The 16,937-nt window shown below is 40.2% G+C and overlaps 1 protein-coding gene across 11 annotated transcripts in view; it reads right to left on the bottom strand.

The window, feature by feature from the left end:
- Positions 1-16,937, bottom strand: part of akap13 (A-kinase anchoring protein 13) — a 137,380-nt gene that overhangs the window by 32,243 nt on the left and 88,200 nt on the right. For 9 of the 11 annotated variants that reach the window (XM_008404818.1, XM_008404821.1, XM_008404820.1 and 6 more), the window contains 6 exons: positions 15,045-15,190; positions 10,494-10,858; positions 6,453-6,500; positions 2,978-3,155; positions 1,729-1,831; positions 116-253 (listed from right to left, as the gene is read on the bottom strand). In XM_008404818.1, coding sequence (XP_008403040.1) covers positions 116-253; positions 1,729-1,831; positions 2,978-3,155; positions 6,453-6,500; positions 10,494-10,858; positions 15,045-15,190 — 978 coding nt within the window. The remainder of the gene's footprint in view (positions 1-115; positions 254-1,728; positions 1,832-2,977; positions 3,156-6,452; positions 6,501-10,493; positions 10,859-15,044; positions 15,191-16,937) is intronic. The other 2 variants (XM_008404828.1, XM_008404826.1) reach the window with 2 other exon arrangements.

Below are 16,937 nucleotides of genomic sequence, written 5' to 3'. Positions count from 1 at the left end.
CTGAACAGAGAGGAGGAGGCGGGTTTCTAGAGCTCTACTGGGAACCGCGACTGCTGTGGGTTTAAAAAAAAAAATCTAGTTTCTACTGCAGCCACGTTTGCCGTCTGGTACTCACTCGAGTCATCCTCCTCCTCCTCTTCATCGTCACTTGACGAAGAGTCCCCGTAAATGAACCGAGTCTTAGATTTGGTGAGGATGGGGGACAGGTTGAAAGAGAAGGAAATGCGCCTCTTGCGTCTCAGGCGTCCCACCGCTGGGAGGCGGAGGGACGACGGCAGTGGCAGCGGCGGCAACGAGGGAGGAACCACAACAAGCACTCGTCATTTGCTCAAAGCGTGCAACTGTGGTACCGCTAATAAGTCGTTGTAATCTTGGTGGTTCTTATTTTAGGAATACACCCAAGTGTCGGTAAACTAGATAGATGTAAAGTCAATTTTGGTTCATTTCTAATTAAAGTGTCGGACCTCTTGGGTTTTTTTCCTACGTTTTTTCACCTTACATCCACAAAATTTTATATATTTTTTGGGGGACTTGACAGTTGAAACCGAACCCTTACAATAAAATTTGGGTCATGTAGATATACCAAAACTATTTCTACTTGCTAAATGCCAGAAGCAAAATATTTACATACATTCCCTCAATATTTGGTAGCGTTGTCTTTGAACTGCATCTCTTTGCGCTGGCTTGATGGCCACACCAAAACATTGACTTTGTTGTCTTTAAGCCACTTTGTAGCCACTTTGGCTTTACAGCTTGAGGTTGTTGTCCAATTGGAAGACCCATTTATGCCAAAGTTTTACTGCCTGGTTTACGTCTTTAGATGTTGCCACAGGTGTGCCTCTAATTAACGCAAATGTGTCAATTAACATAGCAGAAGTTTCCAAAGTCATGACATCATCTTCTGGGCTTTCCCTCATTGTTTCAGGGGATTTATTCTGAATGTAAACTTCTAATTTTGAAGACATTAATAAATACATCTGTGACCTATTTTGCCCCTAGTAGTGTGGCATTTAGAAAATGGAAATAATTTTGGTAAGTCTAAGTGACCTAAAACAAGAGACATTTGGTCTGATTGAACTTTGTTCAGCTTGAAAAAAATGTGTAGATTCTGTATATGTAAACTTTGGCTTTCCATTGTATTCTGTCAGTATTAAGTCAGCTTCACTCTAATATCCATAAATAAAATGCAGGCCAACCAACTGTGAAAAAAGTCTGTCACATCCTAAATGCAACACAATATAACCACTGTGAAACATGGGGCAGCAGCATGATGCTGTGGTCGAGACCTAAATCCAAGTGTAAATGGATGAAAGCACTTGAAATGTTCAGTTTATGGCCAATCTTCATCCACAATGGCTGAATTCAAGCTGATTCGTGAACATTAACTGGCAGAAATTCACGTCAGAGTTGATGACCACAAACAAATAGATACTTGTGTCATGTCTCCTGCCACTTCAGTTGTGTTCTACTTCGTGTTGATCTACTAAATAAAAGTTTGCAGTTTTAAACAGAGAAAATGTGGGCAAGTCTTAGGGGCCGTGATACAGGAAGTGATGTTCAAAAAATACTTAGTGATTTAAAGACACACAGCGTCACAGTCTTTAAATAATGAAAATAAAAAGATAAAAAGAAATCAAACCACTGAAGGAAAAGAGAGGCTGAAAATTTAAAGAAAGGGCAACGAAATCATAACTCAGGTGTGAACCCAACGTGAGGAGAAACACTCACCATCGCTGTCTTTATGGCTAATGGTGACCATGGAAATGGACTTGGTTAGTGGAAGGGTCATGGAGGGACAGCTGTTCCTCAGCGGCCGATACCGTCGCAATTTCTGCGTCGTGAAATACAAAGTGTCCATCAGATCGGCGGCGCGACAATGTCAGAGAGGATGCAAACAGAGGCAGATAAACTGGAAACAGGAACAATGAACTAAAAGGGGAAACTGGATGTTTGATTTGTGATGGTTATGTTCATGATTTGCTTAAAAGTCACTAAGTGAGAAGGAATCAAACAACCAGAGGACAATGATGATCAGTAGTTCTCGCTAATCCCCAAAGTGACGTTTCCCCGCCTTGTTTAGGAAATCTTTATCTGTTCCGATGAATTTCATGAAGTTTATATTACAAAAGTCAGGAGTGTCCAAACATTTTGTCGCATAAGCAAAAATCATCAGGTCGAAAGACAAAAGAAAAGGCTAAAAAGGAAGCAAAAAAGTTACATTTCTAATCTACTCAATAATAAACTAAGCAGAAATAGTTTAAATGAGTAAAGTAGGATATAAATCACTGTAAATAAAAAACTCTGCACCAGGGCAGCTCACTTAAATACACCTATTGCTTCACAGGTTTGGTCACACATGTAAAAATAACACAATTATGAGTAGAATGATTAATATAGAATAATTAATAAAGAAACTTAAATTGACTAAAAAATAGGTTAGTTTGGTGAAATAAATGAACTGCAACAAATCGTTCAAATGGTTCAGAAAGTGTAATTAGGAATTCTAAATATAATATAAAATAAATAATAAAACGGCATCACTCAGAGCACAGAGCATAGAATTAGGATGAATCTCCCTTTACGGGCACATGTGTCATCAATACCCAATCTCGAATTGTTTTCAACATTGCAACTGATCCAGATATAAAGATTGGATCGCTGCATCTCTAGAATATAATGACGCATCATGTTGTCGATTTTGAGTAATAAAAAATCAGCTTTAGGTCACTTTTATTGAGAAGTATGTAGAAGAGTTTGATAAATTCATTAAAAGCATCAAAGCCTGTTGGATAGATGTGCTTTGTGCAGTAGCCAAAACTTTATGTCAACACTTTCAATAAAAAGTTGAACTGAGAGTTGTGGGCCGCACAGAACCAGTCCAGGTGCCGCAGTTTGGACATCGTTATGCAAGTCGTGTGTGTGTGTGTGTGTGTGTGTGTGTGTGTGTGTGTGTGTGTGYGTGTGTTTCTGCACCGACCTGTTCCTGCAGCCTGCTGTCCTCCTCCCGCTCCTCCTGCTCTTCCGTCAGAGACACCAGGGAGCCCCTGTCGTCGCTGTTGTGCCGTGGCATCCTGGAGCGCTCCAGGTCGCGGGGCTCCTGGATGGTGCAGCCCCTCAGCTCTTCCTGGATCCCACTGAGCCCTTCTAAGCTGTAGCTGCACAGAAACACACGAAACCCGACATGTAAACACACTCCTCCAGGTCTCTCCGAGCTATTCATCACGTCTTTCTGGAGACGTACAATTCCTGCAGCACACTGAAATGAATGCATGCACCTGTTGTTACACACACATGCACACATATAAAGCTGGGCTCTGCACAGTGTTTAGTCAGCTGAGTTATCGCCGGCCTCTGGGGCAGATTTACAGGCGAAGCAGCTGCAAATGACTTCCAACATCGGCATCGGCGCGGAGGGCTCTGCAGCTGTGATTTACAACCCCAATTACATCGATCTATGACTGCGAATGAGAGGCCCTGAAAAAAAAATCCAATGCAATGATTATGGGGAGGAAAACTACAGCTACATTTCAGAAAGAGCTATGCTAGCAAGCTGCGGCTCAGTCTGCTTCAGTAAATCTCTCCCTCTCCCCCCTTTTCCTCCAGCCTCCGTGGTGGCAGTGTGGGCTCCACGGTATCCAGCAAATCACCGGTCCCGACACTTTCAAGCATCACTAACCGAGGGCTGAACTGAAAGAATCATCATTGGCGACCAGCCCCGGTAATCCTTGGGATCTGGGAGGCGGACGGCTATATCTGTCACGTTAAAACCTCCGTCCTGGCTCAGGATACTCACCCCTACGGATCCAGAAGTTCCTTCATCCTGAACAACACCTGCAGACTCTGCTGTGGCAGTAGGAACTGACAAGGCTGAAGTTGCACACAAAGGAAAACACGCCCATAACAACGGCTCATGCAAATCGAGTCGGTTGTAAACGTGCATCATTTAAAAGTGGTAGTGTGTTCCTAGCCGACTCAGAGTAACAGATGAGATGTTAGAAGTCTTTTTTTTTGGGAGGGGGCAGCGAGGATGTGGAAAAACAAAACAAAAACAATTTTAAAAATAGCACATGGAGTATACAGCATAAACATACAAGAGGAGACCATTTCTGATTGCCTGGACTGAATGTTGAAGTTGCATGTTGTAAGCGGCGTCTTCGAAGAGACATGAAAAAAGACATATGCACACACGTTAGGGTTGAAACGATTAATTGGATTAATTGCGAATAACCGATTATTGAAATAATCGTTAACTAATTAAGTAATTGATTAGTCGTTATCTGGAGTGTTCAGACTTTAAAAAAAGCTAATTTGCTGAAAGCACCACGCTCAAAGCAGTAAATAAGACAAATTTATATAAAAAAAATATATATGCATTTGGAATTTAAGACTTAAAAAAAAGCCTTCCTATGTAAACATGTTCTACCCAGAACTCCTGAAGCAGGATAGTTTTAACTTCATCTGGCTAGAATTCTGTAGGAAAAACATCTATTAAGCACCTTTTATCCACACTGTATTAATGTTAGGTCAAGCAGAACAGGCTGAACTTTTCACATGTTGATGTTAGAAGCATTATTTTTAACTGCAGATGCTTCCTTTGCTATAAATGATCAAGCTTTCACTACAGGAATGCGATGTTATTGCATTTTAGGCAATAAAATATTTATTTTCTTACTTTAAAAGGAATTTCTATGTTTATTAGCATCATTTAATGTATTTCTGGTATTGTTTTACTGGTTATATGAAAAATTAGCAAAATATGCTAATTTTTGATGATTAATCAATCCATTTGATCATTCTATTGGTTAATCAAATAATAGAATAATCAATTACTAAAATAGTTGTTAGAGTTTATTTGAAGAAATAATCTATTGCAACTGATGAGTTATTGTTTCTGCTGGACAACAAAGTAACTGCTCCATCTAGCCTTCTTTGTGTATGCTTATGAGAACACCTTTGGTCAATTATCAGTTCAGTTTGGGAACTGTAACCTGTTTCCTGGTGCAAATCAAGAAAGATTTGCCATGGATGCTTTCTGTACTTGAGTTTATAGTGACAGAATGCAAAAGAAAAATCAAACTAACTCCGACAATAAAGCCACAATAAGCCGGACTCCAGGAGCAACACTGCAGCCCCAACTGCTCAGCGAGACAGATGTGGCCATATGGTTGCCGCAGCGACCTACTACAATGTGACACATGTCTTAATTAGAACCTGGCAGATGGTATTACTAATGTGTGTCCATATCTGGATTTATCACACTCTGCAAAAGGGAAAACTGAGTCGCCAAATTTGAGAAAGATTAATGCCAAAAACAAAATGTAGGGCCAGAACTAACAATTATTTTAGGAATCGATTTAGCTATCGATTATTCTGACCATCAATTAATTGTATAAAAACAATGACACATTCTACAGATTTTAAGTCTTACTTACACAATGAGAGATCAACTTACAAAGATGCAAACACATAATTTAATTCATTTTTTAAATAGGAAAACAATCAATTTATTGCCCAAAATGCAACAACACAGGATTCTTTTAGTAAATCTGAAACAGGTGAAGCTGAAACTTTACTAATTGATGAGTTTTGGCTAAAACCTATTTGCAGACAACTGTGTTTTTATCTTAAATGCAAAATGTATGTATATATATTTGTAGTTTTGGTTTAATTACGGCTCTGAATATATAGATTTTTTCAGCAAATTACCTTTTTTGAGTCTGTATACAGCAGCTAACGACTAATCAGTGACTAAATTAGTTGACAATTGTTTCAATAATCGATTCATCGTGATTAATCCAACTAATTGTTTCAGCCGGAGTCTGAACCTTCAGTTCAGGTAATTTTTATTTAAATGTTCCACTTCGAAAAACTGTAAAAAGGTGGTTCAGTCAAAATTTATCCAGCACTGGCATTTGACTGAGCCAACAGATTAGAAACGACTCTACTCTGGTTTGTGCGATCAATAATAATGACGGAAGAAGCTGGTTCCTTCATTGTTGCTTCCTCCTACCCTGTACTGGGTAAAAGTGCAGGTAGAAGTTATTTTACAGTTTGAACAACTTCCATTTGGGGCTTTACTGCTGTGGCACAGTCTTCTCCTCCAGGACTGCACTCGAAACCTTTCTGACGCCTTCACAGACTCCAAGAAATCCCTACAGGATCTTAAAAAACACAACTCCGTTCTCGATCTGTAGCCATGCAGCTGAGCCTCCAGAGTTACACTTCACTTTTTCTTAAGAAAAGAGACGAGCTTTAGCCACAGCTTTTTTTTCCTATGGTGCTTTATGCACATTCCGGCAGGGGTGAAAAAGACAGCAACATTCTTCAGCACAGTTGCCTGCAGGGATGCAGCATAAAGCGGCGGCAGCAGCAGCAAGCAGATGTTAGAAAAGCAGGAGCTTCACATAGTCCACATGAATACAACAAATCAATCCCGACAACACGTCAGATACCTTCTCCTGTGAAAGGCCGGCTTCCCCTCACCAGGGTTACGGATGGAGCTGGGGGTGATGAAACAGAGACAGGAAGTGGTGCGTGATGGGAGAGATGAATTGTGATACGAGAGGACAGCATGGAAGAGATGAGCATGATGAGAGTTTGAGTGTTTTGGAGCAGAAGTGGTGTTGGTGCTTAGTTAAAAAAAAAAAAAAGGAAAGGAAAGGAAAAAAAGTAATGATCCTAAATGGAAAGTTGTTTGGAAAGAATTGCTCCCTAAGAGTGAAGTTGGGACGTCGTCCATTTGTAGTTCCTCTGGGGAAGCGTTTTTGGGCTCATTAAATCTGCATTGAGGTCTAGTCCCAATTTGAACTGAATCCTTTTTTAGGATTTGACACACAAAATGAGAAAATATATAAGAATGACAGGGATGCACAGACGCCTGCAGGCTTCAGCAAGTCGAATTTAAGACTTTTTAAGACATTTTAAAGTCACCTTGAGTGAAATTTAAGACCAAAAAACTAGAAATATAGAGGCTGGTTGGTGGTTGCTGTTTTACAATCAAGCATAGCAAAAACTGTGAAATTTCTGGGAGTTTGGTTGTGGGACTTGGCAGCTGCTTTGTGCTTTTCAGACTGCATGTGGCTCTACAGCCTTAACCCCCATAGTGCCAAACGTAGAAATTTTTTTGGTCTTTTGCAGAAAATGCATCTGGTCTCGTGTGGGTTGAACTCCACACACAAGAAGTGACGAAACAGAAATAGCATGATGTGGCGACAACTGCCAGCTCTCTTCCAGCCAAGCGGCCGATGGCATTTGTGCATGCGAAATTCTGGACTTGTAGTGTAGATGTGAAAATGCGAGTTAGCAGAAAGTTTGTCGCTGTCGCTGCCATCGTCTTTTTTTTAAAATCTGTTCTCTGTGTTGGGTTTCACCTCGAGTGGCAATAACTTTCTCCTTTCACTGTCGTTCGTTTCTCCCCTTGCATCGAGCTAATCGCTCATGACAGATAAGCGCAAAAAACCTTGCTAGCAAGGTAGCCTAGGCAGCGGTATCCTGAACTGCCATGAGGCTCAGAAACCATTTAAGAGTGACTCAAACCTTTGCCTCACAGAAAAGTTACATATATGAGCATATATGAGATTAAATAGTCCCTTCATGCTAAAATTTAAGACGTGTGATTACCGTATCTCAGACCAACTAAAAAAATTTTATGCAGCTAAAATAAAAGCCTTAAAACTTTTTAAGGCCTTTGTTTTAGATGCATAAATTAAAACAATAAAATAAAATTATGAAGATGAACGAGATTAAATAATCCCTTCGTACTAAAATTTAAGACGTGATTAATGCATTTAAGGGCTTTTTTTTTTTTTTTAAATGAATTTAATACATTTTAAGGCCTTCATTTTAGATACATGAGTTAAACAAACTACATTAAAGAGAATAGACCAGATTAAATAGTACTTTCATACTAAAACTAAGGTCTGTGATTAACGTATTTAAGGCCGACTTCAATTTTTAAAAAGAAATTTAAGACATTTTAAGGATGGACAGACACCCTGAATAATCAAGAAATAAAATTTTTGATAGTTTTTTTCCCCCCCATTAATCCATCAAAGTAAATGGTTAATCACATCAAAGTCACATAACCGCATCAAAGGAGTGCATGCTGTGGGTTGAGTTGTTTTCGTCATATGTTGGTTTCTTTATTTTAATGCTTTGCATGGGGAAATGCATAGGGGAGGGGAAAAAAGTCTAATTATTCAGAAAATCAAGGGGAAAAAATTGGACAATTCCGACTAATTGGTGCATTTCCACTTTTACCATTCCCACATCTGTTTGATACACAAGAGGCCTCAGCCAGGAAACAGTTGAATTAGTGTGAAAACAGATGTGAAAGCCTGAAAGACGTCCATGCCAAGAGCAGCGACTCTCTGAAATCTGTCCTGAACGCCAACTCCTGCCGTGAGGAGGAAGCTCGCTGCATAAAGCCAATAAATAGCTACCAGCATGGCCCCCCCGTTGTAGCACAAACACCTTTAATCTAGAATTAATGAGCTTCAGAGATGTTTTTTGGTGGATTTCTGTTCTTTATGTCAAACTAATGCGCTGCCGGTGAGAGCTTCATATTCATCTAAGTGACACTCTAATACTGCCTTGCAGGAAAAGCCCTCTTTTTTTATGTATTAATCCACCTGTATCCTGGTATGCCTGATACATTTTTGTAAGAATTAAGCCCCCCGCCCCCCTGCTCCACTTCTAGTGAATTTTAATCTATTTTAATTTTCAAAATAAAAAAATCCAATTAAGTGGGATCAGAAAACTTGATGTTAGGTGTTAAAGCAATCATGTAAAAACAGACGGTAAAGAAGAGGGAAATCTAAAGCCAAAAAGTTTCTTCACAGTTTATGTGTAAGTTTTCACTGCAGTCTTAAGTCAGTTAAAACGCTGTGTAAACGAGACACAAAAACATCTGAATGGACTCTAAAGAAAAGCAAAAGCAGCCAAAGTTCAAAGAACAACTTAAAAAGCTCTAAATTTTAATATATATATATCTAAAAGCCTGGGATGGTTTTAGTGGCTTTCTTGCCCAACATTATAATTCATACACAAGTGCGCTGCTGATCCAGTCCCTGCTGAGAGTTCATCACAAGCACCATTATCACTTCCTGTCACCCTCAGTCTGCCTGTGAGGAAAGCGCCACTCGCTGCTCTGGCTTCTGCTCATTTGTGCAGACACACAGGCAGTTGGACGGCGTGATGGTATAGATGCTTATTGACACAATGCTGTGTCAGTGTCAACCTTTTCACGAGTACTTCATGACGGTTCCAAGAAACTCTTTGCAATAAATAATTCTAGTTAGATTCGATCAAACAGGAGCAGCAGGATGTACAAATTTGGTCTGAGATACAAACTTAACAGAATTTGTAAGTTTAGACGTGGATGTTTTGTTTTTTTTATGATCTGGGTGTTTTGTGTTTGTCGGCCTTCACAGTGAAGAAAGACTTTTGCTTTTCTCATTAGCATTAGTTTTCACTAATGCTTTGCAATGAAAAAAGACAAAAAATCCTGTATGAATGCTTATAAAGCATAAATAACACTTCAATATGATAAAGCAAACCCTTTTTTTTTAAATGGGAAAATCACCTGGTGAGGTTTTTTTTATATTTTTTATTAAGGAGCATCTTCTGAGGTTGGAGTCCTTGTCAAACTGTGTTTTTGACTAAAGTCCCAGAGGGTTAGAGTCCCAGTTAAATGACGTTTAACTGAAGGTTTTAATGTTTTTATCTTTTTTAAAATCTCTCTCTTTCTAACTGTTTATTCAATGTCACATGCTGTTTTTATTTTAATTATGTAAAGCACTTTGAAATGCCTTGCTGCTGAAATGTGCTATACAAATAAAATTTGATCGATGATGATTGATTCTGTTAGCTGGAAGTTGTTGAAACCAGAAGTTTAAATACAACTGAAAAGAAACAAACGTTTGTTTTAGCTTAGCTAGAATTACTAAAATTATTGCTATTTGCTAAATAACGTTTTATGTAACATTTTATTTGCTAAACTTCTGATTTTGAAGATATAAATACATCGATCTTTGACACATTCTCTCGTGTAAACTGCTTCCTGGTGTATGGCAACAAAGGCATTATTAAACTAAAAATGTGCAAAGGAGATGACATGAGAAAACTTTAATAATGACGACCTATGATTCTGGAGACATCAGGTCTAGAGACTGAAACTCAGTAACACCAACAGGTTGGTAAAATGTTTAGAAATGCACCAATAAATTGACAAGACACTGGAATTGTCAAATTTTTCCTGAATTTCCCTGAATTGTGATCAGGAATTTCAATACTAAACATTTCTTCAATCTTCTTTGATTGACAAATGTCAGATTAGGTACTTTTTAAATTTTCTGTTACCTGCAATTTATGTAACAAAATCAGAACGAGCCAAAATCCCAATCAGGATGACAGACCTCTTTGAAAACAGGAAACCGGTAAGAATGGAATAATAGATGAGTCTATAATCAAAATGAGTTCCTTCCAGCTCTCACCTCCTCTGGTTCATCTCCGATTCTCCTCCGTTGTTCTTCCCTGGACCCCAGCTGTGGCGGCGAAGCGGCGACAGAGAGCGCTTGCTGTTCCTGAAGAGACCGGAACGCCGCGGTACCTCACTCACTCGGTCTTTTGCTTCTTCTTCAGCGTCCCCTCCTCCTCCAGCAGCAGCAGCAGAACTGTCCTGGCCTTCAGCGTTAGTAGCCTCAGACTGGATGCCCTCCTCTGGGCTCCAGCTGCCGCTCAGGCCCTGGCTGCCCTCCGGACTGGAGCTGGACGGGCCGACGCTGGCAGTGTCGTCTGTGGAGGAGCAAGAGACAGAGACCTCGCTGGTGCTGTCTCCTCCTGTCACTGGCTCGTCGTTCTGCAGACATCCAAAAAGGGAAAGACAGCTGTTAGAGTCAAACATCCTTGCCTCTTTCAAACCAGACCTGTTTAGTCCACTTTAATAAAACTCTAGTTGGTTTGTCAAAAAAGTCCCGTCCGTTTGGGGAGGTGTGAAAGCCCAATCGAACTTTGATGCGAACCAAAAAAAGCAAACTCGGATCCGTCTAAAAACCTCAGTCTCAGTTTGGGTTGAAGTGAATTCTGGTGCGTTTCGAATGCATATGTGAACGCCAAGCGGACCGGAGACCGCTCCGAAAGCAGGAAGCCAACTACAGGGCAGGGCATTCTGGGTAAATATTATCAAGACATACACGCAAGTCCAGAGCTAGTTGGAGAAATGACTTGTGGTCTTTTACCAAAGACAAGAGAAGAAATCCTACAACTGCTCAAATCTACTCCATTGTTTTTTACATTTTGTGAAGAAGGAAGTGGCGCTCACTGTCTGAGATTTTTGTGTCGTTTCCTTCAGTGGTTGTTGGTGCAGCACCACCACAATCGTTAGTTTGTTTTACACAGTGAAGTGTGAAAGCGAACCGCTCCAAATGAAAAATGGAGCAAAAGTTGTGATTTTTAACCGAGTCTACCAGACTGTAAGGTGTGAATACACACTTTAAAAAATTACCAAAATAAGAAAATGCACCTGAAAGTGAGCAGTTTGCTTATTAACGATTGTGGAAATTTCTTTTTAAGCCACAATGTAACTGAAAAGTGCGGTGCGATAAAGTATTCAGCCCCATTTTTGTCTGAGTGCAAACACCTGCCTTCAGGAGTTGCCCGACAACTGCTAATGACTGAATAGAGACCATCTGCAACAGTTTGGCTCAGGAGGTCATTCTGCTTTGAGTTTATCTATATAGGAAATTGACGAGTTTGAGAATCTCTGCTCTAAAACACCAAGAAAGTACTTCTAAACACCTAAATTTGTGTTCCTTCAAATCCTTGAAAAGCACAGAAGCATTCTTTCAGCCAGCTGATCAGCAGTACACAGCAAAGTAACCTGCAGCCACTCCAGATAACTTCAGGCATTTCATTAAAAACACTTTAAACAATTTGCAAGCATGGATGGGAAATGTTTCCAGTTGTGAAACACTTGATTTACCTCGATACTGCTAACAGGACTCTGCGTAATCAAGATAGCCTTCAAGGTGAGCTAAAACACACCCTACCATGAGAACCACTAAGCCTTTGTGTGGGTGCTTTATTTATCCTCATGGCTGACACCTTCTGCTAAGACCTAACAATGTGTTGATTGTAAAATCTCTACAGAGGACACCCGTTCTGCACGCATTTGTCTTTCAGTACTTTGACAATTTTCCTTTTGAGTTACGGAGATGGTGGCAAACTCTTCGAAACAGAATAAAGCTGTCGGTGCAAAACAGAAAAAAAAGAATAATTTCTTTCTGGCTCAAGAACAGCGACACGTCGATGAAGGAATATTTAAAACCAACACACACACAAAAAAACACAGATTATCATGCAGGAAACAATAAAAAGAATCAAAATTGAATAATAAAACATATGCGCTTCAAATCACTGCTAATCACCTGGGCTATCGCATTATATATACATCAGCATTTCTTCGCTGAAGCATGTTATGAATTTAGAGAAGGCTGGAGGAGCAATTTAACCCACAGGAATGGAGCGTAATGAGGACCAAATGGCAAGGCTTAAGCGTAACGAGCAACAGCCACTTTATAGCAACACTGACATTATAACAAACACCATTAGATGATGGAGGGAAAAAAGAAAAAAAAAAAAAAAGCTTTCACAGATGTTGCTCAGATGCACGCACGCACGCACGCACAGACGTTGTCAAAGTCACAAGACTGCTGCAGCCAAGAAAGAAACCGTGTTGTGTACACTCCCTAATGAAGACACTGCAGAAAGTTTTGAGCAGCAATTGGGTGGGAACGCGCTCCTGCGCCGACACTCACAGGTTCTTTTGGAGCTAATTCGTAGGTGTAAGCTTTAACTGGGTCTATTGTGCTGCCAGCTGCGGTGTTAGCGCCAACATAGAGCTGCTTCTGTTGGGAGGGCCGGGAAAAGAAAGATCCGCTTTATGCTGCAGAAGCAACTTCCTTTGGGAAGCTAGGGAACGTCTGGGTTTGTTGCATGCGGGGCGGCGCAGCGATCGCTATGGCTTTCGGAGTCGAGGAGGAAAAGGAGGAGGAGGATTCGGAGAGGATTAAGCATTTTTTACATTTCAGACTTTCCTGATTTTCTCATGCCCTCACACACAACAATTAATGTTACGCTTTCTTTCCACAAGGGCACATGATGCACGCTGCGCTAACGTGTTAATGAGATCCATGCCTTGGCCTTTAGAGTTATGAAACAGTCCTCTTTTTTTTTTTTTATCCCTTTTCTAGTGCAGCTCGCTGAAGAATGGCATTTTCTCTTCAGAGGGAAGCAAAGGCGCTAATCCTCCTCTTTCGGAACTTGGCTTCTGTGGCCTTTGTTTGAAATCAAAGCTGGCGAGCCTCGCACTGCATTTCGCCCATCACTCACTGCCTGCCGTGTCCCGACCCCTCGGCATCCCAGGCCAAACACTGGCAGGCCACTGATAAATGCCACGCGGACTTCATCGTTCCATCACGAGTTCGACGCAGCGGAAAGATTGTGACGCCAAGAAAGTGAGAGAAAGACGCTCGGTTGATGTCTCGGGTCTGAGCCTCAGGGCGCTGATGAATAAGACTGAGCGCAGACAGAGAGAAACAGAGCTTGTGTTGTACATTTGAAGATATTCCCTATAGGCGCAGCTGCAGAGGCAAACAAAAATATATCATTCGACACGAGCGAACCTGATGTTTGGAGCGCAGCCAGCAAAGCATAAAGCCTCTGCTGCCAAATCAAACCGGATTCCCTCTCATTCTGAAACGTTCAGGGCATGGTAGAAGTTCTTTTTTTTTCCACGTCTTGTCAAAACCACTAACTAAAGTATTTTATTTGGATTTGATGTGATACTCCAACACAAGGCGGCTGATAAAGTGGAAGGAAAATAATTTGGATCTGAAAAGTGTAGAATGCTGATGGATTCAACTTTCTATATTTTCATTTCAGATGTCACACCGATATCGCAGCTTTGAGAATCACCCGACAATATTAATTTGATGCGATATCAGCATGCATAACTTTATTACATATTTTGTAGTGTGGAATGCAGGAAAGACCTGATTGGGTCATTTTACTCAGAGAACAACAGTAAACAACAGAAAGTAAGAGAGCAACTGACCCATTAACCAGTTGATCTGCTCACTGCATACAAGCACTGCTGGATAGAAATCCTGGGGTGGACTAAATGCTGGAGCGGAGTGCTTATATTTGCGTGCTTATATCAGACATTTTAGATGCAGATTGATACCCGTTTTCTGGCCGATATCAGACAAATATTCAATATCAATTTCAATATTAGATCAGAACTAAAACTGTCACAATAAGCAATAAATCAACAAATCACATGATAAATTAAAACTAGCTTAATTATTACCGTTTGCATGATTTGTCTTTTTCTTTTTTTTTCAAAACTGGTAGCGGTGGTTACCAGACCAAAGCACCAGACAAGGTCTATTTAAAAAAACTCCAATTTAACTGACTTCAGAAGGGAACGTATTATTGAATAATAAGGATGCACGATGTATCGAAATATCAGTATTGGCCATTTTTAGCATATTGGTGTCCGTCCAATGAGTAAAATTGGCCTATATCAACAATAGCTTCATTTCTACCTTGTTTCAGTCAGTGCATATTCTAGAATTGGTCATGTGATGTTTGCTTGGTCATGTGACAGTATCAGTGAGGCGTTTATGGCAACATTAATTTTCAACATCAGTATTGGCCCAAATTTTCTTTGCATCAGTATGAATCCAGCTGTATTGCGAAAGGCCTCAGAAGTTTATTAGGGAACATGAGTGAAGAAACACCATGAGGACCATGGAAGTTTAAAGAAGGGATGGGTTTTAAAACAGAAAAATGTTCAATTCATTATCCAAAAACACAGTATGGCATGGCTCCAGATTAGTCTATTTAATAAAATCCTATTGAAACACATTGAAGTTTACGCTTTGCATGTTTAATGCAACACATCAGCACAATATTTCTTTCACATATTCCACTTACTGAAGAAAAAATGCTGTTTCCCATAACACTGATGTTATTTTACAGACCTTTCTGAAGATGCTGTCATATCCTGGCTCTGCATTCAGGAGGCTTTCAATGTCGCTGCCAGAGTCTCTGTGAGCGGACGAGGGACAGCTGGTGGAACTGCTGGTTCTGCGGGGTAAACTGGGGAACGCCGAAGACGTCGAGGATTCTGAAAAGCACAGCGATATCTAGTTTAAACACCACATGGGATGGAAATAAAGACAGAGATGCTGTGTGGAGAATAGTTTCCTGAAGGGATAAAAAAAAAAAAAAAACACAGAAGCAACAAAAATGCTAATTTTGGCAATGGAGGAGGAAAATCTCTGACAAAACCAGAAAAGGATTTTCTCAGTCTTCAGCGCTGTCAAAACATGTTTTTTTTGTTTGTTTTTGTTAGTTGTTGTTTCTACAGCGTAAGCAGTGAAGACACTTCTAGCAAGTTAAGGTTGTGAGAAAAGCCTTAGGAATCGATGGCTAACCGTCCTAAATGAAGCCGTCTGTGCTGCACCGCTAACAACCTTCGCTTGTGCTCCTTAAAAGCTCTGAGGTCAAAAACTAAAAGAAAAATCCAAGTCAGGGAAAATGACAACACTCTGAAAAACAGAGCAACAACAGAACCCTTGCTGAACTTCCTGTAGTGCTTTAAATAAACGTTTTAGGTTAGAAAAAGTCATGCAGGAACATTCACATTGACAGTCACTACTTCAATTAAATTTATCACATTAAACAGTTTCAAATCCCCCCATACTTCAAACCCGGTGCTTAATAACTACATGCAGCTCCACTCATCAAGCTACAGTGGCCTTAAACCAACATGGCTTTCTAACAGGAGCCCACAGTGAGCCTTTTTTTTTTAAAGGCTTACACCCACCATTACTCCTAACCCGTTATTGAACCACAAATAAGCATGTCTAGAAGTCAGCACACAATTCACAGCTCCTCCAGCACCAAGGTCCAGCAGTGGTGGACGGGGAGTGTGTGTGCACAGTTTTCTGTACATGTAGGGACATGTACTGATAGTATCCCAGGCCAAACTGGAAGAGGAAGCTTGATACACCAGCAGGCTTTCTTTAGCCAGCAGCCAGGAACAGCTGGATGAGGTCATCCACCCAGTTTGTTGTTTTTGCGATATTCCAGATGCCTATTTGGAGCTAAAGATGTGGAAGTTTGTCTCTCGGGAACATTTTGCATTCAATGGACTCATGGCACAAGAGGAAGTAGCTTCTTTTTTTTATTTATTTATTTTAAAAAGTGTCTGTGTTCTCATCCTTCAGGATGTGGAAATACCTTAAAGCTACTAGGCATATATATATATATTTTTTTTTTATTTTATTTTATTTTATTTTTGCCTTATTTATTGCCTTTGGAACATGTCATGTTTAATTATTTTTGATGTTTTAAGCAAGATGATCTTGACAGTCTTGACAGTCTACTTTATGTAGACTTCTGTGCACAGGCTTCTGTGCACAGATCCCTGCGGTGACATCACAAAAGGCAACTTCTTCAAAGAAGAGAAACAACCAATCAGAGCTAGTAGATGGGTCTTAGCACTGTCAATCTCCCTTGAATGCACCAGCTCATCTGGTCCACCTCCACCCTTTAACCCAACAGCTTCTTCCAGTAGAAGAGTCTGCTGTGAATGCTAGGTTAGTTAGCATAGCCACTGATGACGGTGGATAAACAATTTTCCTTTAATAATAAGTTGTTTCTCTACCATTAGCACATTGAACAGTAATTACACGAGGTTGATTGACAGCGCTAAGACCCTCCTTCTGACTCTTAATGTTTTTGGTTGGGAGAACTGAGCAGTAATAGCTCAGGGACGAGGTGAAAGCGAAAAATCTTTTCACAGATTATAAGTGTCAGTTTACACTTTCACAACAAAAAAATATGCTTTTTATATATATATATATATA

Source organism: Poecilia reticulata, linkage group LG3 (assembly GCF_000633615.1).
Source record: "Poecilia reticulata strain Guanapo linkage group LG3, Guppy_female_1.0+MT, whole genome shotgun sequence".
NCBI classification, from domain to species: domain Eukaryota; kingdom Metazoa; phylum Chordata; class Actinopteri; order Cyprinodontiformes; family Poeciliidae; genus Poecilia; species Poecilia reticulata.
Note: the sequence above shows the minus strand (reverse complement) of the source record. Positions and strands in the feature narration are given on the sequence as shown.